We start from the raw sequence: 24,136 nt of genomic DNA, 5'->3' as shown, positions 1-24,136 counted from the left end.
ATCGTTGTTGTTGCCATAGTGATTTTTTAGTCTAGAATCCCAAAATATTCTTGGAAGCCATCGTGCGCCTCTAAGCATGAACTGACCGACGACATCAGTGGGCATGTCAACCATCTGCAAAGAACTATAATCAACTACAGTATTCAAATATCTGTTTCATCAAATTAACACAAAGGCCCCTTCTTAGAATCTTTTTTTATTAGAATTCATTTTAAAAAAAATCTTAGTCAGTCCCCTAAGGTCCCATTCTTGAGACCTTACGGATAATTCATTCATTCAAACTTCATCTGATCTAACTTCAAACATTCAGTCCAAGAAATAAAACAATCCGGCTCACAGAACCATATTGAACTGAGAGGTACATTTAAACGCAACACACACTACTCGATTATTTTGTACCTTCTATAAATTGATTGTCATAGTGTTCTCTCCGAACTCTGATACGTTTGTGATTTTTCTGTTATCAAAGTTTATCGAATGTTTTCTTTTGAAGAATCCATGTTAACAACTTGCAAAATAACACATTGATCAACATAAACAGTCCAATAAGGCACATCATTAATCCCCGAGATGCACGGTCATCACTTCCTGGTGATGCGGTCGCGTTGCCGTGGCTACAGCTCCGGGTGCTCCGATTGGCCGTTCTTCTTCTGGGCGGCGCCCAGCTTCTCCGGGATGGTTTTGGTGAAGAAGGTGTACAGGTCGCTGGCCAGGTGCTGCTGCACCTCCTGCTTCATGTCGATGGACAGGTAGTTCTCCTGGGGCCCGTACTGGGGCCAGGGGACCAGACCGGGGCCGCCGGGACTCCTGGACACAGGGGGGACGGACGGACGGACGGGGGGGGACACCTCAGTCCACTTCACTTGAAACGGCGATTGACGTGAATATAGCTGACGTTGAATTCATTTGAAATTGCGAGTTGAGGTTAGTGTGGAATTGTATGTTTTTGTTTGGCAGGATAAAGCACGTTTTCTTGAATCGATAACGTAAAAGAATAGATAGTAAAACATGGTTACAAAGCAACACAATATCATGAGTTAAACGACTAACAATTCGAGTTGAAACAAAGCATATTTTCAATGCAGGCCTATCCTGTTAAATCAAAATGTCTCGGACTGTATACATGACATAATCCTCCTCTAAGTGAAGGAGACGTTGGGTGTTTTTCATGGAGAAGCTTGGAGGTGGTGTTCCTACCCTGTGCGGGCGAAGTTCCCCCAGTAGGACATCAGCAGTTTGGACAGCTGCAGCTCCTCTGCTGTGCAGGCACCTACGGGTGCAGTACGATGGTCAGAGGCACAGGTTCACCTGGATTCAGTATAGCCTCCCCCCTTACCCACCAACCACCCCTTCTTCTTACCCTCCCCCTCAAAACACCCCTCTTATGCACTTAATGTATGGTTGTACTTCCTGGCACCTAATGTACGCACTTATTGTATGTTGTACGTCCTGGCACTTAAAAAATAATACATAGCATCGTGTAGCATCTTATCCCATCCTATCTTTGTTGTGTACAGGGAATGGGTTAACCTAGAGATTGTTTGTGCTTGGCACCTGGTTCTATGAACGTCCTTACTGTACTGACAGAGATTTATTGTTCGTCTGAAAAAATGTACTCACTTCGCTGGAATTAAGTTGCTTTGGATAAAAGCATCTGCTTAATGCCCTAAATGAGAATTGAAGGGTGCATTACGGGCTTTATTCCGCATTCATTCCCCCCCCCCCAAGCTAGCGTTCAAACCACAATGGAACCAAGATGGCCGCTCAACTGCCAAAGTTCTCCAATACTTTTTTAATCTATTATTTCTAGAATCTTCTGAATGGCAGCCCACTCACCGGTCATCTGGCCGTGGGTGGTGGTGAAGCAGAATCCCAACACCAGTAAGATCTCATCCCCGTGGTCGGCGCCCACGAAGCTTGGCCGCTTCTCCTGGAGGAACTGGGGGGCATGATGGTACTGGTACAGGTAGACTGGGGCCCCAGCATCTGAGACGGACACACACAGGGAGGGACAACATGTGAGCAGGTAATAACATAACATCTGAGACGGACACACACGGGTTGGGACAACATGTGAGCACATGATAACATAACACCTGCGACGGACACACACACGTGAGCAGATAATAACATAACATCTGAGACACACACACACGTGAGCAGATAATAACATTACATCTGAGACACACACACATGTGAGCAGATAGGATGTGTCACAGCACTACTGTACCAACAGCGACATATTGTTACTTCTCTTTCTTCTTACACATTTACTTATTGTAAGTTGCTTTGGATAAAAGCCTGTCTGTTAAATACTCTACATGTAAATGTAAATGTTATTTAAAATGTAAATGTGACTGTAAATGTAAATGTCACAGCAGAAAGTAGTGGCGGTGGTAGAGTTAAGAAGAGAAATCAATAATAGGAAGAACATATATAAAGTAAACAGCAATGTAAATGCAAAAGAACGAAGTGTAGAGTGACACCATTCCAAGCAGTGGAGACTGACGTTATTAACAGTGCTTAATGATGCTTTATTAATGAGAGTCCTCTTCACGCTGACCTCTGTGGGCTTTGGCCGTGGTGATGGCTGGGATGGTGAAAATCATGTCTCCTAGCAGCTTGGTGAAACCCTTTCGGATTTCATTCCGATCCTCAGTTGTTCCTAAGTATTCCTCCTCCAAAATGTCCAGTAGGGGTTTATCTTTGGGCTGGAAAACACACACAAGGGATCCCTTTTATATTCGAATCTCATATCCACACTGGAACCACAACTCAGGACTGAAGCTTAGATTATTATACAGTCGGTTACTTTCACAATTGTAATCTTTTTTTCTGTGTTTACACTGTATCCATCATGGGTGTATACAATTATGAGCTAGGATTTAACATAGCTAGCTATCATATCAACAGTAAACAAAGCACAGAGATGCGGCTTTTATTTTTCCAGTGCATCCCAGTTCTTCCCAGTGCCATGCTAGCAAGAAAACCTGCCAGAAAGTTCTTCCCAGTGCCAAGACTGGACATGTGGACAGGAGCCTAAGCTAACATCATAGCACGGACTAGCAAAATGGCGGAATGAGTTGTTCCTGCTACAACGCCTGTTCACTCCTCTCCGGGTGGAACACTCCCAGTATGGCCTCTCACCTCCGGGTGGAACACTCCCAGTATGGCCATGGTCTGCTCTCTGTCCATCCCCTCGGTCCAGTTCGGGGGGCAAAAAAACTAAACAAAGAGACAAAATGGCCGGTTGCCCATCGTTATCCTCTTAGCGTTTCAGTCTACATTTGATGTTGATTGATTTAATATTTTACACATATTTTTTATTCATTATGTAGCTGAGGAATTGAATTGCCCAGAATATTTTGCTATAGAATAACTCGCACCAACTTATTTGTTGTATAAATGATTTAGTGCTAAGTAACTTATTTAATAAGTTAATTCATTTAATTAAAAGAAAAAAACTTGGATACCTGTACGAACACAAAACACACAAAATAAGCCCTACAACAACCCATTAGTGACGCACAACATCAATACACACCGCCACTGTACCCATAACACATCCCTCAGTCCATGTCGGTGTACCGTGTGTTTGATAAATCAAACCCCAGGACATCCGACCACGCCCCCTCCGTTATACACAACCGGTCGTGGACTCACAGAAGGCAGAATCCAGCCGCCCTCGTCGCTGTTCAGCCCCAGCATGAAGGGGATCGGGGGGATCTGGTGGTCCTGGTAGATCTTGTTCACTTTGTCTGTCAGGAAGAGTCCATCCACCGTCACCGGGAACCTCAGCGTCGGGTTCTGGAGGTGAACGGGATGTTAGAGTCTGCAGCCAGGGTTGGCAGATTTGGTGGGAGATCTGGCCCAATCTGGCAACACTGCCCTTGGGGTTGCCAGATTGGAAGGGAAATCTGGCCCAATCTGGCAACACTGCCCTTGGAGTTGGCAGGTTGGGCGGGAAATCTGGCCCAATCTGGCCAAATCTGGCAACACTGCCCTTGGGGTTGCCAGATTGGAAGGGAATTCTGACCCAATCTGGTAACACTGCCGAAGGGCAGTCAGACAGTCTTTACTTTGTCCTGGGGAACATGTGTGTTTCACCGTTTGCCAGTAGATCAATCCTGAACCAAAGTGTTTAAACCTTTCAGGACTCACATTCATTAGAGCCAGTAATGCATTGGTGTCCATGTTCTTCAAACATCTGGCAATCTTCTCAGGGCTGGCGTCACAGCCTAATATGTTGGCTACCATCTAGTTATAAAAAAGAGTAGGCAGCTGTTGTTATGAATATACAAGTATGCTGTATACTGTACACAAATACACACGCACAGACATACACACACACACACACACACACACACACACACACACACACACACACACACACATTAAAGGTAATGTAGGTAAGTTTGCCAGTTAGCCTTTTTCAATTGAGCTAAACCTACAAAACGTACATACTGCACCTCTAACCTGCATATAGTTCCCCTGTATGCATAAGAGGTACCTGGGTCATTAGCTGTGGTTGGTCGGACACCAGTATTTCCATCGCCGCGGTGCCACTCTGTGCGATGCCGTGCTTGAACAGCCCGGCGGACATCGGAGAGATCGTCTAGAGGCCGCAGGGAGGAGACAAAACATCCATGTCAGACCAGTCGCACACTGAACCCATCACCACAACACAACAACCCCCACATGGGCACTGTGGCCGGCCACATGGAGACCCTCCTGTTTAAGATCGCTTTCACCACATAACCTCCTTCCCTTCTCTCCCCTTTCTCCTTTTTAAAAAAAGATTATTTTTACTTATATACGTTTTTAATTATTTAAAAACTGAGTCCGCGGATTGGGCGGATGACGGGACAAAAGATAACATTTTGATTAAATTCGGGCGGGTGGCGGTTAAACCGATCAAAATAAAAATATTTCTTCTTTTTATTCTTATATATAACATCTTCCGGCGGTGAATTATATTTGATAATTCACTGTTGCTAAGCAGATCTCTGTCAAGGAATGCAGATCTTTTTTTTTCTTCGGTTGCTAAGCGACGTACAGTCTTTGGGGGCTGACTATTGATCAACGCTTCGGAGATGGCAGCGCAGGCAATAGGCTATCCTACTAGGGACTTTAGCCTTGCAATATCTTTGCTTCATTGGATCAGTCTCCTTTCAAGAACACGCAACAGCTTTCTAGCCTCGCGTCAGCAGCGCCTTGCTTCGACGTATGAAAGCAACCGGCGGATGGCTGGCGGATGCGGTTTTTAAAATTGGTCAAAAAACGTTGGTGCAGATAGATGGCGGATGGATGATGCGTTTGTGATGCGGTTGCGGATGAAATAATAGCCCATCCGCGCATCTCTAATGTGGAGGAGCTCTGACCAGCAGCGAGACGCTGATGCCCCCCGCGGACTCCCCGAAGATGGTGACCAGGCCGGGGTCTCCTCCGAAGGCCCGGATGTTCTGCTGGACCCAGCGCAGCCCTTCCACCTGGTCCAGCAGACCCAGGTTCCCGGGAACGGCCCCGTCTCCGGTGCTGGGGGAGGGGCCGACACAGATGACACACCTGACAGACTCTACTGGACTATACTAGTCTTTGATTTGACTCCATCAGGGCGACCAGGCGTTAGCTCACTGAGTCCAGAGATGTGGAAACACACCGTTTAGTTGAGTTACATTAGTTGTTCTGCTACGCTGCTAACCCTTATTGACAGCCAAATAGGTAACATCTTGTTGTTTTTACCGCTACAAAGCCTTAACTACATTTGTTTCTATTTCGCCCACCCCCAACCCCCCTTCCCTCTTACACATTTAGTGGTTTGCACTTGGTTCTATGAACAGCCTTATTGTACCGACAGCCATATATTGTTTCTTCTCTTTCTTCTGACAAATGTACTTATTCTAAGTCGCTTTGGATAAAAGCGTCTGTTAAAAGGTCAATGTAAATGTATATATATTTGAGTTATTGATTTTCCTGATTTTCCCTCACGGTATTCCTTAATTCCTAACTTTGGGGAGGCTCCACTCGGTCCGTCTCCTGACCGCCTGACCTCCTGACCTCTGACCTATGACCTCTGACCTCACCTGAGGAAGCCCAGCAGCCCCAGGCGGTACTGGAGGACAACCAAAACCACGCCCTGGTAGGCCGCCAGGCCCGAGCCGTCGTAGATTGTGGCCGCGCCGCTGGTGAAGCCCCCGCCGTGGATCCACACCATCACCTACAGCGGGACCCACAACACACCAACCAGTCAGCCCCCACCATACAAACCAGTCAGCCCCCACCATACAAACCAGTCAGCCCCCACCATACAAACCAGTCAGCCCCCACCATACAAACCAGTCAGCCCCCACTATACAAACCAGTCAGCCCCCACACAAACCAGTCAATCTCCACCATACAAACCAGTCAGCCTCCACCGTACAAACCAGTCAGCCTCCACCAAACCAGTCAGCTTCCACCACACCCACCAGACCTGTAGCTCTACTTTGAGATCTGGGACCACCCCCTGCACCCCCTTTGGGTCATAGCTGCCACTTCAAGGGCAGGGCTGGACCTCAGAGTCATAATGACCTGACTGAGCACCCCTGAGCACTGAGGGTGGGGTTAGATAAGCAGGTCTTCACCCTCCTTCAGTGGGCACCCTTTGGGTTGATGCTGGCCCTCTACTGCCATATCCCATATCCTAGCAGGTAAACCCACTGTCCCTAGACATTTGTTTCGTTCCTTGTTTATTTTAAATAAATTACCTTTATGATTTAAAAATCAATTCTGTTTGACTCCCTTTATTATGTGATGGTGTACGTCACAGATCAAACACTTAAAATGGTCCCTAGCATGGCCGTTAGAGTGAGCATTCAAATCAAATAAACTACATTGGAGATGTGGACGCGGTACAGCAAGGTTCTTTCCGTCCCCAGGACCCTTAGATGTGGTCGGGGTTCAGCATGGACCTGTCCTCCCCCAGGACCCTTACCGGCAGGTCGGAGCCCGGGGCGGCGTGCGAGGGAGCGTAGACGTTGAGGTAGAGGCAGTCCTCCGACACGCTGGGGAGCTCCATCTTCATGGAGAGGAACGTCATCAAGCCTTCCAGGAGTTCTTTGCTCTGAAGGCACCTGTTGGAGAACAGAGAGAGTCATTCCTCATACTCAGGGGTAAGGCTTCGAGGTCAACTGAGGCCTAATTTGGTTTCTGACAAGATGACGAAATACAACACAGCTCGGACAAACTGGTGAAACTTGTGCAACTCCTCCTCATTATGTATGAAATATCGGTCAACGTTTCCAAATAGCAAATATTAACCTCCTGATTTGAAGCCAATATTGTCACATTTCAAATTTAATTTGGGGTCACTCCCGTTTGTGCCCGCTCACTCCTGTGGCTGTCTGTCCACTCCTGTTTCTGCTCACTCCTGTTTCTGCTCACTCCTTTTTCTGCTCACTCCTGTTTCTGCTCACTCCTGTTTCTGCTCACTCCTGCATGTGATCACTCCTGTGTGTGTGTGTGTGTGTGTGTCTGCTCACTCCCGTGTTTGTGTGTGTGTGTGTGTGTGTGTGTGTGCCTGTGTGCTCACTCCTTACATGTCGGGGTCCTTGGTGGCCTCCCTCACGCCCTCCCACCCGTCTGCGGGCTGGGGGGTGCTGAACCTCAGCGGGCCCACGGGGGGCTTGGCGAAGGGGACGCCCATGAAGGCCTGGACGTCTGCCTCCTGACCTTTGACCCCGACGTACCGACCCCTCAGGGCCCCCAGGGCCGACTTCACCACGGGCCCTTGGAGCAAAGGCAGCCGGGGTTAGACTCAAAGCTTCACAATATCGCCTCACATTCACCCGTTCATGCACCCATTCATGCACCCATTCACACACCGACGGCGGAGTCAGCCACGCAAGGTGAATGCAAGCTCGTCGGAAACAGTCAGGGTGAGGTGTCTAGACACTCTGCAGTGTGCACGAGTGTCTAGACCAAGCCCCAACCACAGCGAGTTCTGCCAGCATCCAATGCGGAAGTGACAAACATTGCAGTAGCACCGGGTGGCCACTAGGAGGTGGTACCAAAAGGGAGCAATTCTCCGTTGACTCACATGTTAAACAGGCCGTTTCAACAGTCTTGTTAAACCTATTTACAGCCTGGTCCAAAATAACATTCTAGTCAGTATGTTTAGTTCATATCTCCATGACAACACTGAGGGGAGTGAATTTTTTTTTAGCAGGCTTGTTTATATTTTATTGGAGGTTACAATTTATGAATAATTAGGGGCTTGGCCTCTTGAGTGACAGCTAGGCACTGACTCTCACCTCCACTCGGAGGCTGGTGGCTAGTTATCAGGATTAGCATGCTATCTCTGTCATCTTGACCTCGACTGTGTTCATTCCTATTGTTCATTCCGGTGCCAAGATGCCTTGCTCTGCTGTACAACTGTACAACTGTACCAACCGATCGTTTCAAAATGAAAATGAGCTACGAGCTAATTCGGTGTACGTCACCTAGATGGCCGTATCTCCCTCCCCCCGACGTCACATCAATGCCCTTTTTTGATTAGAGGAAAGGAGGCGGAGCCAAACTATGACAAGATGGCGACGCTCATAAGCCAAGAGAATTGGATGCAGTTGAAATAACTGAGGTCTGCCCGGATGCTACAGCCATTTTATATACTATCTATGGTCTACACCAGGGGTCGGCAACTGGCAGCCCGTGGGCCATAACTGGCCTGCGGGCCGCCAGTTGCCAACCCCCTGCCAACCACAAATACATGCGTGCCTCCTCTGATTGGGTTAGCGGTCACATGCTGATGGCACAGGGTGGCATGATGTGCCTCAGGAGGTAGAGCGAGTTGGCTGGTAACCGGAAGGTTGCTAGTTCCATTCCTGACTCATCCTAGCTGAGCGACGAGGTGTCCCTGAGCAAGACTCCTCACCCTAACTACCGACTCCGCAGTCGGTGAGTGAATGTGTGCATGAATGGGTGAATGTTAAGCAATATTGTAAAGCGCTTTGAGAGGCCACTGGTTTGAACAGCGCTGTATAAAAGCAATCATTTACCATTTGACATGCCTGCCCTCTGCTGTTTGAACTGAAGGGGCCTTTAGAGCAGAACAAAGCCCTGCTGTCAGGGCTTATTGTTGGGCTGTTTGACTAGGTGGGGTCAGGTGTGGTGGAGCCTCTTCAACAGTTGCGTCTCATCTCCAGACCAATGGCAGTTCCTCTCTCAAGTGTTCATAGGAATGGGCTACAAGACCCTGCAGTCCAAACTTCGAGGGAGAGCCCCAGCAGAGCTTATAGTGGTGTGAATCTATAATGAGGAGCATGTTGTTCATACTGGGGCTGGGTCTCCCATAGATAGTATATAAAATGGATGTAGCATCCGGGCAGACCTCAGTTATTCCAACTGCATCCAATTCTCTTGGTTTATGCGCGTCGCCATCTTAGTTTGACTCCGCCTCATTTCTTTTAACCAAAAAAGGGCATTGATCTCCCGCCCCCCATTGATGGGGGGTGGGAGATATGCCCATCTAGGTGACGTACAGAGAGTGAGAGTCAGCGGTTAGCTGTCATTCAAGAGGCTGCGCCCCTAATTATTCATACATTTTAACCTCCAATAAAATAAAAATTAGCCTCCTAAAAAAAAATTCACCCCCCTCAGTGTTGTCATGGAGATATGAACTAAACATACTGACTAGAACAAGACAAGGGACAAGGCTGGAAATAGGTTTAATAAGACTGTGAAAACTGCCTGTTTAACATGTGAGTCAACGAATAATTGCTCCCTTTTGGTACCACCTCGTAGTGGCCACCCGGTGCTACTGCAATGTTTGTCACTTCCGCATTGGATGCTGGTAGAACTCGCTGTGGTTGGGGCTGGGTGTCTCCACAGAACTGCATCAGCGTATGCATTATGGGTAATTTGTCGTTTTCATTTTCTGTTCCCATCAGATTTAGGAATGACATATGAATCAGTTATAACAATAAAATAGCACGTATATTGTTTCACAATTCCTTCTTTTCAGTGGTTTAATATAAAACTTTAGTTAGTTTAACGCTTGGCCTACTTACTAACTTAACTGCTCTCTGACCTTAAGACAGCAGCAACAAGCGGACTCAGTCACCCATTATTATACCTCCTCGTCGCGCAGCTGTCAACGCCACGGAGAGAACCGTTCGTGACCATATAAGTCTTATCTTATCTACTTGTATTGAATGGTAAATAAGTGATGGACTCTCCAATAGTGCGACTTCGAAACGGATTCCTATGTTCTCACGTCTGATCTCTGGGGCGAGATGGTTCGTTGAATTGATATTGCGCTTTTGTAAATGCAAACGTCTCTGGATAATGCATGAATAAGAACATAACATGCATATGCTGGTAAAACCGGCGTCCACACACAGCATGGTCCGTTTGGTAATATAATCAGCTCATTTTTCGTTCAGTGTGGTGGATTTAAGTCGTTAGTCATCAGGAAGTTTTCTTTCTTTCATAATAAGCGGTGTCTAGGGTAAGGGTCAGCAGATTGAAAGCGAAATGTTCCTATTGGTATGATTATGATAATTCAAATTGTATCAAAACATTAAACAGAGGCTGATAAATAAATCATGATAATTATGAAGGATCCATGATGATCACGGAAACCCTGGATTGTAAATCGCTTGTCCGTCGCTGGTATTGTATATTCACTCAATCAAATCAAATCAAATGTCGCTGACTTACCTTGAGTTTCTGCACACGCAGAAAGACAAAACAACACGCACGAGAGCGCGACTGTCACCGCGTTCACACAGAGCCCCATCATGCAGCTTGCAGGATCCTTCTCTCTGGGTGGTCTGGTCTGAGGTCCTCAGCAGGTTCCAAGGCGACTGACAGCGAATGATCAGTTGCACAATTTACTCCACTCAAGGCCAGATGATCTCTTTGATTAGCGGTGTCAGCGGCCCATGGGTCAATGGCCGCTGATCAGACAACGCACATTTATTGTGACGTTCTACGTGGTAAAATCACAAATCCAGTTATGTCCCACACCTAGCCTGCCTCTGATTGGCTTAGCCTAACCCCAAACCCAGAGCCATAGCGAGAGAAGAGTTGCGACACTCTCTGATCTCATCGGCAGGGTGGTCACGTTGTTCATGTAAGCCTGTATAGTTCCAAAACACGCCGCGCTGCCGTGTTCTGACACATACCCAAGTACTTTTCTGACTATTGTTGCATATTTGTAAATGTCAGTTTTACATTTGGAGTGGTAGGGTGACAACTGCAAACTACCTAGATACGTTTTTAAGTTTGAGGGAAAGCGTCACGTTTGTTTTAGCATGGGTAGCACTAGGCTACTGACTTTAGGGGCTTAACCTTAACTTTTACCTTGCATCTGTTCTGAAATCAAAGTCGATTCAAGGTGTTCATTTTTGCGCAACTGGACAATTGGATTTCCTTGATTTTGCTTGTAATTCCGATTCACTTACCCGTAGTCAGAGAGCTATTGAGAAAGCAGAGTAGCAACAGTCCATTTATCATTTAGTTTCCAGGCTACTTCATCTGATGAGGCAGGAGCTGAGCACACAACCATGATACTTTTAAGACTAAGCCATACACAAAGTATCTCTTATATTAAAGAATAGCAAATGAATGTTGGGTAAATGAAATAATATTTTCTTTATTAAACAATGGGCGAGACAACAAGAATGTGTGTGTATATCCCACTTGAAAAACAAGAACAAAGTGAAGGAACAGGGATGAATATTGTATATATAAGTGTTAACAAGAGATGAATATGGTGAGGAAAGGAGACAATTAACAAAGCAATACAAGTAAAATGGACCACTGGTTATAAAACCATCCAGCAAATGCAGATTCCACTGCCTAACATCTGCACGCTGCAAAGGAGGATGCACCATGCAAAGCTGGACCCAGTGTTTGAGATGCTGAGTAGAAAAAAATCCTCTCCACATATATCAGGCTGAGGTTTGTGGAACCAAAAACAAGTGGGAACAAGGACTTTGTTTGTGTGTCATATGTGCGTCGAATAAAGGCAACTCTCGGAGTCGTGCGGTGTAAGGGGCGCGAGAGTTGTATAATTGCTGAACCTGGGCTCCCGTCTCGTCCTTCCCGTGCTGCTTGCCACAGTATTATAGACAATGCCACATCCCCTCTCTGCACTGTAAGACTTTGATGTAAATTTACTGCGAAATTCTAACAGTGTATTCAACTGTATTTAATACAAACACTAATATTACTGTAGATAAACAGTACCGTACTGGTGAAACTAAGTATTTAACTGTAATTTTACAGTGAAAAGTTTTACAGTGTGTCCAGGTGGGACTAGAAGGCCGTCTGCCCCACTCTGCTCTGTATGAAACAAACCATTCTGTGCACCTCAACCCGAAGACCCGTAGCCTGTGATCGTGTGACCTCTCTCTTCATAGTGTGCGCTGTGTGTGTGAGTGAGTCCAGAACCAATGGGAGGCGGACAACACGGACCGACCTTGCACACACCGCGGTCTCTCGTCAGAGAACAGGCGGAACGGGTTTAGGACTGCAGGCAGCGGGCCAGTGACCCGACGTCTGGAGCGCAGATGGGAATGTTTTGCAGAATGTTAAACCTGATCTATTACCTCTCTACACTACTCTCTGGCCACTGTAATTAATTATAAGGATGATCTTTAAACATCAACTGAAAGTAAAATTGGGTGTGAGAATCGGTTGCGTCTGACATGCAGTGAGTTGATGAATATCCTGTTAGGCAGTGTTGAAACTAAAAGCACATGTTGCAACAAGTTGGTTAGGTTTGGGTTTAGGCTAAGCCAATCAGAGGCAGGCCAGGTGTGGGACATAACTGTTTTTGTGATTTCGCCTCGTAGGACGTCACAATAAATGTAGGTTGTCTGATCAGCGGCCATTTACCTATGGGCCGCTGGCACCGCTAATCAAAGGGATCGTCTGTCAGAGAGCAGGATCCTGCAAGCTGCATGATGGGGCTCTGTGTGAACGCAGTGACTGTCGCGCTCTCGTGCGTGTTGTTTTGTCTTTCTGCGTGTGCAGAAACTCAAGGTAAGTCAGCGACATTTGAGTTGATTTGATTGAGTGAATATAAAATACCAGCGACGGACAAGCGATTTACAATCCAGGGTTTCCTTGATCATCATGGATCATTCATAACTATCATGATTTATTTATCAGCCTCTGTTTAATGTTTTGATACAATTTGAATGATCATAATCATACCAATGGGGATATTTCGCCATCAATCTGCTGTCCCTTACCTTAAATACCGCTGATTATGCAATGCCTTGGGGAAAAAAACTCCCTGATGACTAACGACTTAAATCCACCACACTGAACGCAAAATGAGCTTATTATATTACCAAACGCAAACGGACCATGCTGTTGGTTGACGCAGGTTTGACCACCATTATATGCATGTTATGTTCTTATTCATGCATTATCCATTACACGGAGTCGGGCTGTGTCTCTTAAACATACATTAACGAGCTGGCACATAACAGGACTGACGCGTCTTGGCTACCCGAGTGCTTACACAACCGAGCATACACAACCTTCCTTTAGTATAATGCAATACCAAACAATAACATGGATAGTATTAGTCATTAGAACATTAGTGCGCCTATCCACATAACCAAATAGTGCAATAGAAATAGTGAATCAAAACGATACGGCAAGTCAATATCAACCAGGACCTTTGCAGAACTATAACCACAAAATAGTATCAGAGCATGCACAAAACAACCGAATAAGAACATTCGAAGTGACCACCTTTTCTTCAATTTCTTCTCAATTTCCTTTTTGGAAACAATAAGTCCACTGTCCCGCATGTGTGCGTGTGTGTGTGTGTGTGTGTGTGTGCGTGTGCGGGTGTGTGTGTGCGTGCGTGTGTGTGTGTGTGTGTGTGCGTGCGTGCGTGTGCGCGTCAGTCTCAGCTCAGTGTATGACCTAAAGTTCAAGTCTGTCCAGAGGCTTAATATGCCTCCCGCTCCGGGAGAAGGCCCGGCCCTGTAACGCACGGCATGGTGTGGACGCAGCCTGTGGGGGAGATGGCGGTGACCTCGGGGCTGACAACCCGTGAGACGTCGCAGGGCTGCTGACGACTTCCTCCGCATTGTCCCCCGCCAGCTGCACCCGCGTCCACAGGCTGCTCAGGTGGCCGTTCTTAGAATAATACACGGAGTCGGGCTGTGTCCCTTAGTAACATGTATCAACGAGCTGGTACATAACAGGACTGACGCGTGTTGGCTACCCGAGTGAATACACACCCGAGCCCACCAGAGAGAGCTGTCGGCTTGTATAACACTGCCCTACAACACCATCCGCCTTTTATTTTCGTCTTCGTGTGTGTGGCTGCGTAAACTGTGTGCATAGGGCTACTACCACATAGCCTCGACAACAACAAGAACAACATATTGTTGCTAAAAAAAATAATTAATAATTAGCCTAATAATGTAAAGAAAAATGTGTTTCGTTTTTGATGGCATTTCTGCTGTGTTTGACTATGAGGTCACCAATGAGTTAAAATATTCCTCAAACGGCAGTGCCCCCCCGCTGGTGACCCATGCAGGGGCGCTCGGCAAAGGCGACCTAGGCGATCGCCTAGGGCGGCAAACGTGTTGGGGGCGCCCTCTGGTGGCGCCCTTAATTAATTAATAAAAATATACGAAACAAGCGAAATGAAACCAAACATGTTCCCAAACGGAACGGAGAAGGGAGGGGGCACCCCCCCCCCCCCAGAAGCCACCGAGCGAGGCGCTTGCAGGGCACCGAAACGGTCAGTGCCGGCCCTGCCCATGCCCCTCCAGTAGATCTGCTCTGGCGCCGACTCTGTTTTGAAGTCGCACTATTGGAGAGTTTATCACTTATTTTCCATTCAATACAAGTAGATAGGATAAGACGAATATGGTCACGAACTGTTCTCTCCGTGGCGTTGACAGTAGAGCGACGAGGAGGTATAGTAATGGGTGACTGACTCCTGGTCGCTTGTTGCTGCTGTCTTAAAGGGATACTTCACTGGTGGGGATATGAAGGTTGTATGAAGTAAATAATTCTTTGTATGATAAATGTGCAAAAAATGTGCAAAAAAAAGTCACTCAAAAGTGAGAAATCCTCACACTACCACAGTGCATTGCGCTCGCTGCACCGCCCGCCTGTTTCCGTTTGGAGGGGAAAGGACCCATCGTCCTCGCGCGAGTGGTAGCGCGAGCAAACTTTGTGTAAACACATCCCCGTGAAACGTTGACTAGTTTAGACTTCTGCCCTCGTTTTTTCAAACGCATCATTTGTATATTACTGTACAGCATAAAAACATTTGCTAATTACACAGTTGTACAATTGTACAGCAGAGCAAGGCATCTTGGCACCGGAATGAACAATAGGAATGAATGCAGTCGAGGTCAAGATGACAGAGATAGCATGCTAATCCTGATAACTAGCCTCCGAGTGGAGGTGAGAGTCAGTGCCTAGCTGTCACTCAAGAGGCCGCGCCCCTAATTATTCATAAATTTCAACCTCCAATAAAACAAAAACAAGCATGCTAAAAAAAAATTCATCCCCCTCAGTGTTGTCATGGAGATATGAACTAAACATACTGACTAGGCTGTAAATAGGTTTAACAAGACTGTTGAAACGGCCTGTTTAACATGTGAGTCAACGGAGAATTGCTCCCTTTTGGTACCACCTCCTAGTGGCCACCCGGTGCTACTGCAATGTTTGTCACTTCCGCATTGGATGCTGGCAGAACTCGCTGTGGTTGGGGCTTGGTCTAGACACTCGTGCACACTGCAGAGTGTCTAGGCACCTCACCCTGACTGTTTCCGACGAGCTTGCATTCACCTTGCGTGGCTGACTCCGCCGTCGGTGTGTGAATGGGTGCATGAATGGGTGCATGAATGGGTGAATGTGAGGCGATATTGTGAAGCTTTGAGTCTAACCCCGGCTGCCTTTGCTCCAAGGGCCCGTGGTGAAGTCGGCGCTGGGGGCCCTGAGGGGTCGGTACGTCGGGGTCAAAGGTCAGGAGGCAGACGTCCAGGCCTTCATGGGCGTCCCCTTCGCCAAGCCCCCCGTGGGCCCGCTGAGGTTCAGCACCCCCCAGCCCGCAGACGGGTGGGAGGGCGTGAGGGAGGCCACCATGGACCCCGACATGTAAGGAGTGAGCACACAGGCACACACACACACACACACAGGAGTGATCACATACAGGAGTGAGCAGAAACAGGAGTGAGCAGAAACAAGAGTGAGCAGAAACAGGAGTGAGCTGAAACAGGAGTGGACAGACAGCCACAGGAGTGAGCGGGCACAAACGGGAGTGACCCCAAATTAAATTTGAAATGTGACAATATTGGCTTCAAATCAGGAGGTTAATATTTGCTATTTGGAAACGTTGACCGATATTTCATACATAATGAGGAGGAGTTGCACAAGTTTCACCAGTTTGTCCGAGCTGTGTTGTATTTCGTCATCTTGTCAGAAACCAAATTAGGCCTCAGTTGACCTCGAAGCCTTACCCCTGAGCATGAGGAATGATTCTCTCTCTGTTCTCCAACAGGTGCCTTCAGAGCAAAGAACTCCTGGAAGGCTTGATGACGTTCCTCTCCATGAAGATGGAGCTCCCCAGCGTGTCGGAGGACTGCCTCTACCTCAACGTCTACGCTCCCTCGCACGCCGCCCCGGGCTCCGACCTGCCGGTAAGGGTCCTGGGGGGGACAGGTCCATGCTGAACCCCGACCACATCTAAGGGTCCTGGGGGAGGACAGGTCCATGCTGAACCCCGACCACATCTAAGGGTCCTGGGGGAGGACAGGTCCATGCTGTACCCCGACCACATCTAAGGGTCCTGGGGGAGGACAGGTCCATGCTGTACCCCGACCACATCTAAGGGTCCTGGGGGAGGAAAGAACCTTGCTGTGCCGCGACCACATCTCCGATGTAGTTTATTTGATTTGAATGCTCACTCTAACGGCCATGCTAGGGACCATTTTAAGTGTTTGATCTGTGACGGTGGAGTCGTACACCATCACATAATGAAGGGAGTCAAACAGAATTCAGTTTTAAATCATAAAGGTAATTTATTTGAAATGAACAAGGAACAAAACAAATGTCCAGGGACAGTGGGTTTACCTGCTAGGATATGGGATATGGCAGTAGAGGGCCAGCATCAACCCAAAGGGTGCCCACTGAAGGAGGGTGAAGACCTGCTTATCTAACCCCACCCTCAGTGCTCAGGGGTGCTCAGTCAGGTCATTATGACTCTGAGGTCCAGCCCTGCCCTTGAAGTGGCAGCTATGACCCAAAGGGGGTGCAGGGGGTGGTCCCAGATCTCAAAGTAGAGCTACAGGTCTGGTGGGTGTGGTGGAAGCTGACTGGTTTGGTGGAGGCTGACTGGTTTGGTGGAGGCTGACTGGTTTGTACGGTGGAGGCTGACTGGTTTGTATGGTGGAGATTGACTGGTTTGTGTGGGGGCTGACTGGTTTGTATAGTGGGGGCTGACTGGTTTGTATGGTGGGGGCTGACTGGTTTGTATGGTGGGGGCTGACTGGTTTGTATGGTGGGGGCTGACTGGTTGGTGTGTTGTGGGTCCCGCTGTAGGTGATGGTGTGGATCCACGGCGGGGGCTTCACCAGCGGCGCGGCCACAATCTACGACGGCTCGGGCCTGGCGGCCTACCAGGGCGTGGTGGTGGTTGTCCTCCAGTACCGCCTGGGGCTGCTGGGCTTCCTCAGGTGAGGTCAGAGGTCAGAGGTCAGGAGGTCAGGAGGTCAGGAGACGGACCGGGTGGAGCCTCCCCAAAGTTAGGAATTAAGGAATACCGTGAGGGAAAATCAGGAAGATTAATAACTCAAATATATATACATTTACATTGACCTTTTAACAGACGCTTTTATCCAAAGCGACTTAGAATAAGTACATTTGTCAGAAGAAAGAGAAGAAACAATATATGGCTGTCGGTACAATAAGGCTGTTCATAGAACCAAGTGCAAACCACTAAATGTGTAAGAGGGAAGGGGGGTTGGGGGTGGGCGAAATAGAAACAAATGTAGTTAAGGCTTTGTAGCGGTAAAAACAACAAGATGTTACCTATTTGGCTGTCAATAAGGGTTAGCAGCGTAGCAGAACAACTAATGTAACTCAACTAAACGGTGTGTTTCCACATCTCTGGACTCAGAGCTAACGCCTGGTCGCCCTGATGGAGTCAAATCAAAGACTAGTATAGTCCGGTAGAGTCTGTCAGGTGTGTCATCTGTGTCGGCCCCTCCCCCAGCACCGGAGACGGGGCCGTTCCCGGGAACCTGGGTCTGCTGGACCAGGTGGAAGGGCTGCGCTGGGTCCAGCAGAACATCCGGGCCTTCGGAGGAGACCCCGGCCTGGTCACCATCTTCGGGGAGTCCGCGGGGGGCATCAGCGTCTCGCTGCTGGTCAGAGCTCCTCCACAGACACACACCCGCTCACGCCGTGGTTTGAGGATGATGTGCACAGAGTACGGTCGGGCTGATCAGCTGCCACCCCGCCCCCCCAATGGCTTCAGGGCAAACCCATGCGGTCGAGCACCGGTTCAACACGGTCGCTAACAACAGTCTGAACAATAATTGTACTGATAATACCTTTAATTTTTATAGCGCTTTTCTAAATACTCACCTTTACAGAGTGAACAAAACATAAAAAGAATTGAATAAGAACGTATAAAAGTGAAATATGTTTTTTTAAAAAGGAGAAAGGCGGAGAGAAGGGAAGGAGGTTATGTGGTGAAAGCGATCTTAAACAGGAGGGTCTCCATGTGGCCGGCCACAGTGCCCATGTGGGGGTTGTTGTGTTGTGGTGATGGGTTCAGTGTGCGACTGGTCTGACATGGATGTTTTGTCTCCTCCCTGCGGCCTCTAGACGATCTCTCCGATGTCCGCCGGGCTGTTCAAGCACGGCATCGCACAGAGTGGCACCGCGGCGATGGAAATACTGGTGTCCGACCAACCACAGCTAATGACCCAGGTACCTCTTATGCATACAGGGGAACTATATGCAGGTTAGAGGTGCAGTATGTACGTTTTGTAGGTTTAGCTCAATTGAAAAAGGCTAACTGGCAAACTTACCTACATTACCTTTAATGTGTGTGTGTGTGTGTGTGTGTGTGTGTGTGTGTGTGTATGTCTGTGCGTGTGTATTTGTGTACAGTATACAGCATACTTGTATATTCATAACAACAGCTGCCTACTCTTTTTTATAACTAGATGGTAGCCAACATATTAGGCTGTAACGCCAGCCCTGAGAAGATTGCCAGATGTTTGAAGAACATGGACACCAATGCATTACTGGCTCTAATGAATGTGAGTCCTGAAAGGTTTAAACACTTTGGTTCAGGATTGATCTACTGACAAACGGTGAAACACACATGTTCCCCAGGACAAAGCAAAGACTGTCTGACTGCCCTTCGGCAGTGTTACCAGATTGGGTCAGAATTCCCTTCCAATCTGGCAACCCCAAGGGCAGTGTTGCCAGATTTGGCCAGATTGGGCCAGATTTCCCGCCCAACCTTCCAACTCCAAGGGCAGTGTTGCCAGATTGGGCCAGATTTCCCTTCCAATCTGGCAACCCCAAGGGCAGTGTTGCCAGATTGGGCCAGATCTCCCACCAAATCTGCCAACCCTGGCTGCAGACTCTAACATCCCGTTCTCCTCCAGCATCCGACGCTGAGGTTCCCGGTGACGGTGGATGGACTCTTCCTGACAGACAAAGTGAACAAGATCTACCAGGACCACCAGATCCCCCCGATCCCCTTCATGCTGGGGCTGAACAGCGACGAGGGCGGCTGGCTTCTGCCTTCTGTGAGTCCACGACCGGTTGTGTATAACGGAGGGGGCGTGGTCGGATGTCCTGGGGTTTGATTTATCAAACACACGGTACACCGACATGGACTGAGGGATGTGTTATGGGTACAGTGGCGGTGTGTATTGATGTTGTGCGTCACTAATGGGTTGTTGTAGGGCTTATTTTGTGTGTTTTGTGTTCGTACAGGTATCCAAGTTTTTTTCTTTTAATTAAATGAATTAACTTATTAGATAAGTTACTTAGCTAAATCATTTATACAACAAATAAGTTGGTGCGAGTTATTCTATAGCAAAATATTCTGGGCAATTCAATTCCTCAGCTACATAATGAATAAAAAATATGTGTAAAATATTAAATCAATCAACATCAAATGTAGACTGAAACGCTAAGAGGATAACGATGGGCAACCGGCCATTTTGTCTCTTTGTTTAGTTGTTTTGCCCCCCGAACTGGACCGAGGGGATGGACAGAGAGCAGACCATGGCCATACTGGGAGTGTTCCACCCGGAGGTGAGAGGCCATACTGGGAGTGTTCCACCCGGAGAGGAGTGAACAGGCGTTGTAGCAGGAACAACTCTTTCCGCCATTTTGCTAGTCCGTGCTATGATGTTAGCTTAGGCTCCTGTCCACATGTCCAGTCTTGGCACTGGGAAGAACTTTCTGGCAGGTTTGCTTGCTAGCATGGCACTGGGAAGAACTGGGATGCACTGGAAAAATAAAAGCCGCATCTCTGTGCTTTGTTTACTGTTGATATGATAGCTAGCTATGTTAGCTCCTAGCTCATAATTGTATACACCCATGATGGATACAGTGTAAACACAGAAAAAAAGATTACAATTGTGAAAGTAACCGACTGTATAATAATCTAAGCTTAAGTCCTGAGTTGTGGTTCCAGTGTGGATATGAGATTCGAATATAAAAGGGATCCCTTGTGTGTGTTTTCCAGCCCAAAGATAAACCCCTACTGGACATTTTGGAGGAGGAATACTTAGGAACAACTGAGGATCGGAATGAAATCCGAAAGGGTTTCACCAAGCTGCTAGGAGACATGATTTTCACCATCCCAGCCATCACCACGGCCAAAGCCCACAGAGGTCAGCGTGAAGAGGACTCTCATTAATAAAGCATCATTAAGCACTGTTAATAACGTCAGTCTCCACTGCTTGGAATGGTGTCACTCTACACTTCGTTCTTTTGCATTTACATTGCTGTTTACTTTATATATGTTCTTCCTATTATTGATTTCTCTTCTTAACTCTACCACCGCCACTACTTTCTGCTGTGACATTTACATTTACAGTCACATTTACATTTTAAATAACATTTACATTTACATGTAGAGTATTTAACAGACAGGCTTTTATCCAAAGCAACTTACAATAAGTAAATGTGTAAGAAGAAAGAGAAGTAACAATATGTCGCTGTTGGTACAGTAGTGCTGTGACACATCCTATCTGCTCACATGTGTGTGTGTCTCAGATGTAATGTTATTATCTGCTCACGTGTGTGTGTGTCTCAGATGTTATGTTATTATCTGCTCACGTGTGTGTGTCCGTCGCAGGTGTTATGTTATCATCTGCTCACATGTTGTCCCAACCCGTGTGTGTCCGTCTCAGATGTTATGTTATTACCTGCTCACATGTTGTCCCTCCCTTTGTGTGTCCGTCTCAGATGCTGGGGCCCCAGTCTACCTGTACCAGTACCATCATGCCCCCCAGTTCCTCCAGGAGAAGCGGCCAAGCTTCGTGGGCGCCGACCACGGGGATGAGATCTTACTGGTGTTGGGATTCTGCTTCACCACCACCCACGGCCAGCTGACCGGTGAGTGGGCTGCCATTCGGAAGATTCTAGAAATAATAGATTAAAAAAGTATTGGAGAACTTTGGCAGTTGAGCGGCCATCTTGGTTCCATTGTGGTTTGAACGCTAGCTTGGGGGGGGGGGAATGAATGCGGAAAAAAAGCCTGTAATGCACCCTTCAATTCTCATTTAGGGCATTAAGCAGACGCTTTTATCCAAAGCAACTTAATTCCAGCGAAGTGAGTACATTTTTTCAGACGAACAATAAATCTCTGTCAGTACAGTAAGGACGTTCATGGAACCAGGTGCCAAGCACAAACAATCACTAGGTTAACCCATTCCCTGTACACAACAAAGATAGGATGGGATAATCGCTACACGATGCTATGTATTATTTTTTAAGTGCCAGGACGTACAACATACAATAAGTGCGTACATTAGGTGCCAGGAAGTACAACCATACATTAAGTGCATAAGAGGGGTGTTTTGAGGGGGAGGGTAAGAAGAAGGGGTGGTTGGTGGGTAAGGGGGGAGGCTATACTGAATCCAGGTGAACCTGTGCCTCTGACCATCGTACTGCACCCGTAGGTGCCTGCACAGCAGAGGAGCTGCAGCTGTCCAAACTGCTGATGTCCTACTGGGGGAACTTCGCCCGCACAGGGTAGGAACACCACCTCCAAGCTTCTCCATGAAAAACACCCAACGTCTCCTTCACTTAGAGGAGGATTATGTCATGTATACAGTCCGAGACATTTTGATTTAACAGGATAGGCCTGCATTGAAAATATGCTTTGTTACAACTCGAATTGTTAGTCGTTTAACTCATGATATTGTGTTGCTTTGTAACCATGTTTTACTATCTATTCTTTTACGTTATCGATTCAAGAAAACGTGCTTTATCCTGCCAAACAAAAACATACAATTCCACACTAACCTCAACTCGCAATTTCAAATGAATTCAACGTCAGCTATATTCACGTCAATCGCCGTTTCAAGTGAAGTGGACTGAGGTGTCCCCCCCCCCCCCCCCCCCCCCCGTCCGTCCGTCCCCCCTGTGTCCAGGAGTCCCGGCGGCCCCGGTCTGGTCCCCTGGCCCCAGTACGGGCCCCAGGAGAACTACCTGTCCATCGACATGAAGCAGGAGGTGCAGCAGCACCTGGCCAGCGACCTGTACACCTTCTTCACCAAAACCATCCCGGAGAAGCTGGGCGCCGCCCAGAAGAAGAACGGCCAATCGGAGCACCCGGAGCTGTAGCCACGGCAACGCGAACGCATCACCAGGAAGTGATGACCGTGCATCTCGGGGATTAATGATGTGCGTTATTGGACTGTTTATGTTGATCAATGTGTTATTTTGCACGTTGTTAACATGGATTCTTCAAAAGAAAACATTCGATAAACTTTGATAACATCAAAGTTCAGAGTTCGGAGAGAACACTATGACAATCAATTTATAGAAGGTACAAAATAATCGAGTAGTGTGTGTTGCGTTCAAATGTACCTCTCAGTTCAATATGGTTCTGTGAGCCGGATTGTTTCATTTCTTGGACTTTATGTTTGAAGTTAGATCAGATGAAGTTTGAATGAATGAATTATCCGTAAGGTCTCAAGAATGACTAATAGGGGACCGATTTAGATCTTTTTTTTTTAAATTAATTCTAATAAAAAAAGATTTTAAGAAGGGGCCTTTTTGTTAATTTGATGAAACAGATATTTGAATTTGAATACTTGATTTTAGTTCTTTGCAGATGGTTGAAATGCCCACTTATGATGTCGGTCAGTTCATGCTTAGTTCATGAATGAATATTTTGGGATTCTAGACTAAAAATTCACTATGGCAACAAGAACGATGCATGTTCAGAGGTTTGCGTTCAGGAGCTGAAGAAGAGCAACGTGAACACACATCTACTGGACCAATAGCAGGTTGGTCCTGATTTATTTCCATTGTTTTAAAATAGTTTTTTGGCCGAACAATATTACAATAACAATTGCCATCGATTATCTTCGTGTATTGGTGTTTCAATGCGATTTAATATTGGAGATGTGAGCAAAATTAAAACATTACCGGAAACGCATCATTAAATGCCTTTTAGTTGACCTGTTTAATTTGGCATGTATTTTAGGAAGTATAATTAAAGGGTAATTCCGGTGTAAAATGGATTTGGGATATGTTTTGTATGATAACGAGTTGAAACGTTCGTTTTGGAGCACAAAAAACGTATATAGACGCTTTCTTTAGTTGGCTGTTAATAGCCGATTCTATTAAAACACTATAAATTTAGAACGATGGGGGCACTGGTTAAGGTAAAAACTAAATTGCTATTTTAAACCACTTAAAAGGCTAAAAGTAGCCCGACGCGTCTTTGGTAGTATAATAAGGGTCTTAACATATAAAACGAGGCATTGAGAACTTTGTAAGTGTACAGATTGTTTATTAAAAAATACATTTTATACACACAATACCATCAGTAGATCACCCGTCGACGCCATTTTGTTTTTAAGACTCGATAGGTAGATTGACGAACACAGAGATT

General features: G+C 46.9%; 2 protein-coding genes across 2 annotated transcripts; one reads left to right on the top strand and one right to left on the bottom strand.

Annotated features, from left to right (window-relative positions):
- Window positions 1–206: 206 nt before the first annotated feature.
- LOC307079922 (cocaine esterase-like) lies at window positions 207–10,997 on the bottom strand. Its single transcript, XM_079742445.1, has 13 exons — window positions 10,699–10,997; window positions 7,578–7,767; window positions 6,974–7,112; window positions 6,084–6,217; window positions 5,382–5,535; window positions 4,511–4,615; window positions 4,162–4,257; window positions 3,664–3,807; window positions 3,148–3,225; window positions 2,564–2,711; window positions 1,837–1,986; window positions 1,198–1,270; window positions 207–807 (listed from the first exon to the last, which is right to left on the bottom strand). The coding sequence occupies exons 1-13, from the start codon at window positions 10,778–10,780 to the stop codon at window positions 615–617; spliced, it is 1,686 nt and encodes a 561-aa protein (XP_079598571.1). The 5' UTR covers window positions 10,781–10,997; the 3' UTR covers window positions 207–614.
- Window positions 10,998–12,867: 1,870 nt separating this feature from the next.
- LOC307078995 (cocaine esterase-like) lies at window positions 12,868–23,286 on the top strand. Its single transcript, XM_079741041.1, has 13 exons — window positions 12,868–13,029; window positions 15,939–16,128; window positions 16,532–16,670; window positions 17,572–17,705; window positions 18,245–18,398; window positions 18,862–18,966; window positions 19,206–19,301; window positions 19,656–19,799; window positions 20,236–20,313; window positions 20,750–20,897; window positions 21,475–21,624; window positions 22,191–22,263; window positions 22,665–23,286. Exons 1-13 carry the CDS (start codon window positions 12,948–12,950, stop codon window positions 22,855–22,857), a joined length of 1,686 nt encoding a protein of 561 aa, XP_079597167.1. The 5' UTR covers window positions 12,868–12,947; the 3' UTR covers window positions 22,858–23,286.
- Window positions 23,287–24,136: the final 850 nt, after the last annotated feature.

The sequence above is a fragment of the Pollachius pollachius genome (assembly GCF_949987615.1).
Source record: "Pollachius pollachius genome assembly, chromosome: 8".
In the NCBI taxonomy this organism is placed as follows: Eukaryota; Metazoa; Chordata; class Actinopteri; order Gadiformes; family Gadidae; genus Pollachius; species Pollachius pollachius.
The sequence above is the reverse complement of the archived record's forward strand: the minus strand, read 5'-3'. Positions and strand labels throughout refer to the sequence as shown.

Coding starts and splice junctions, on each gene's coding strand:
- LOC307078995 (XM_079741041.1), top strand. CDS start 12,948: ATGATGGGGCTCTGTGTGAACGCAGTGACTGTCGCGCTCTCGTGCGTG. Junction 20,898..21,474: donor CACGGCCAAAGCCCACAGAG/GTCAGCGTGAAG, acceptor TGTCCGTCTCAG/ATGCTGGGGCCCCAGTCTAC. Junction 22,264..22,664: donor GGGAACTTCGCCCGCACAGG/GTAGGAACACCA, acceptor CCCTGTGTCCAG/GAGTCCCGGCGGCCCCGGTC.
- LOC307079922 (XM_079742445.1), bottom strand. CDS start 10,780: ATGATGGGGCTCTGTGTGAACGCGGTGACAGTCGCGCTCTCGTGCGTG. Junction 7,768..10,698: donor TGCGTGTGCAGAAACTCAAG/GTAAGTCAGCGA, acceptor CTTTGCTCCAAG/GGCCCGTGGTGAAGTCGGCC. Junction 1,987..2,563: donor CACGGCCAAAGCCCACAGAG/GTCAGCGTGAAG, acceptor TGTCCGTCTCAG/ATGCTGGGGCCCCAGTCTAC.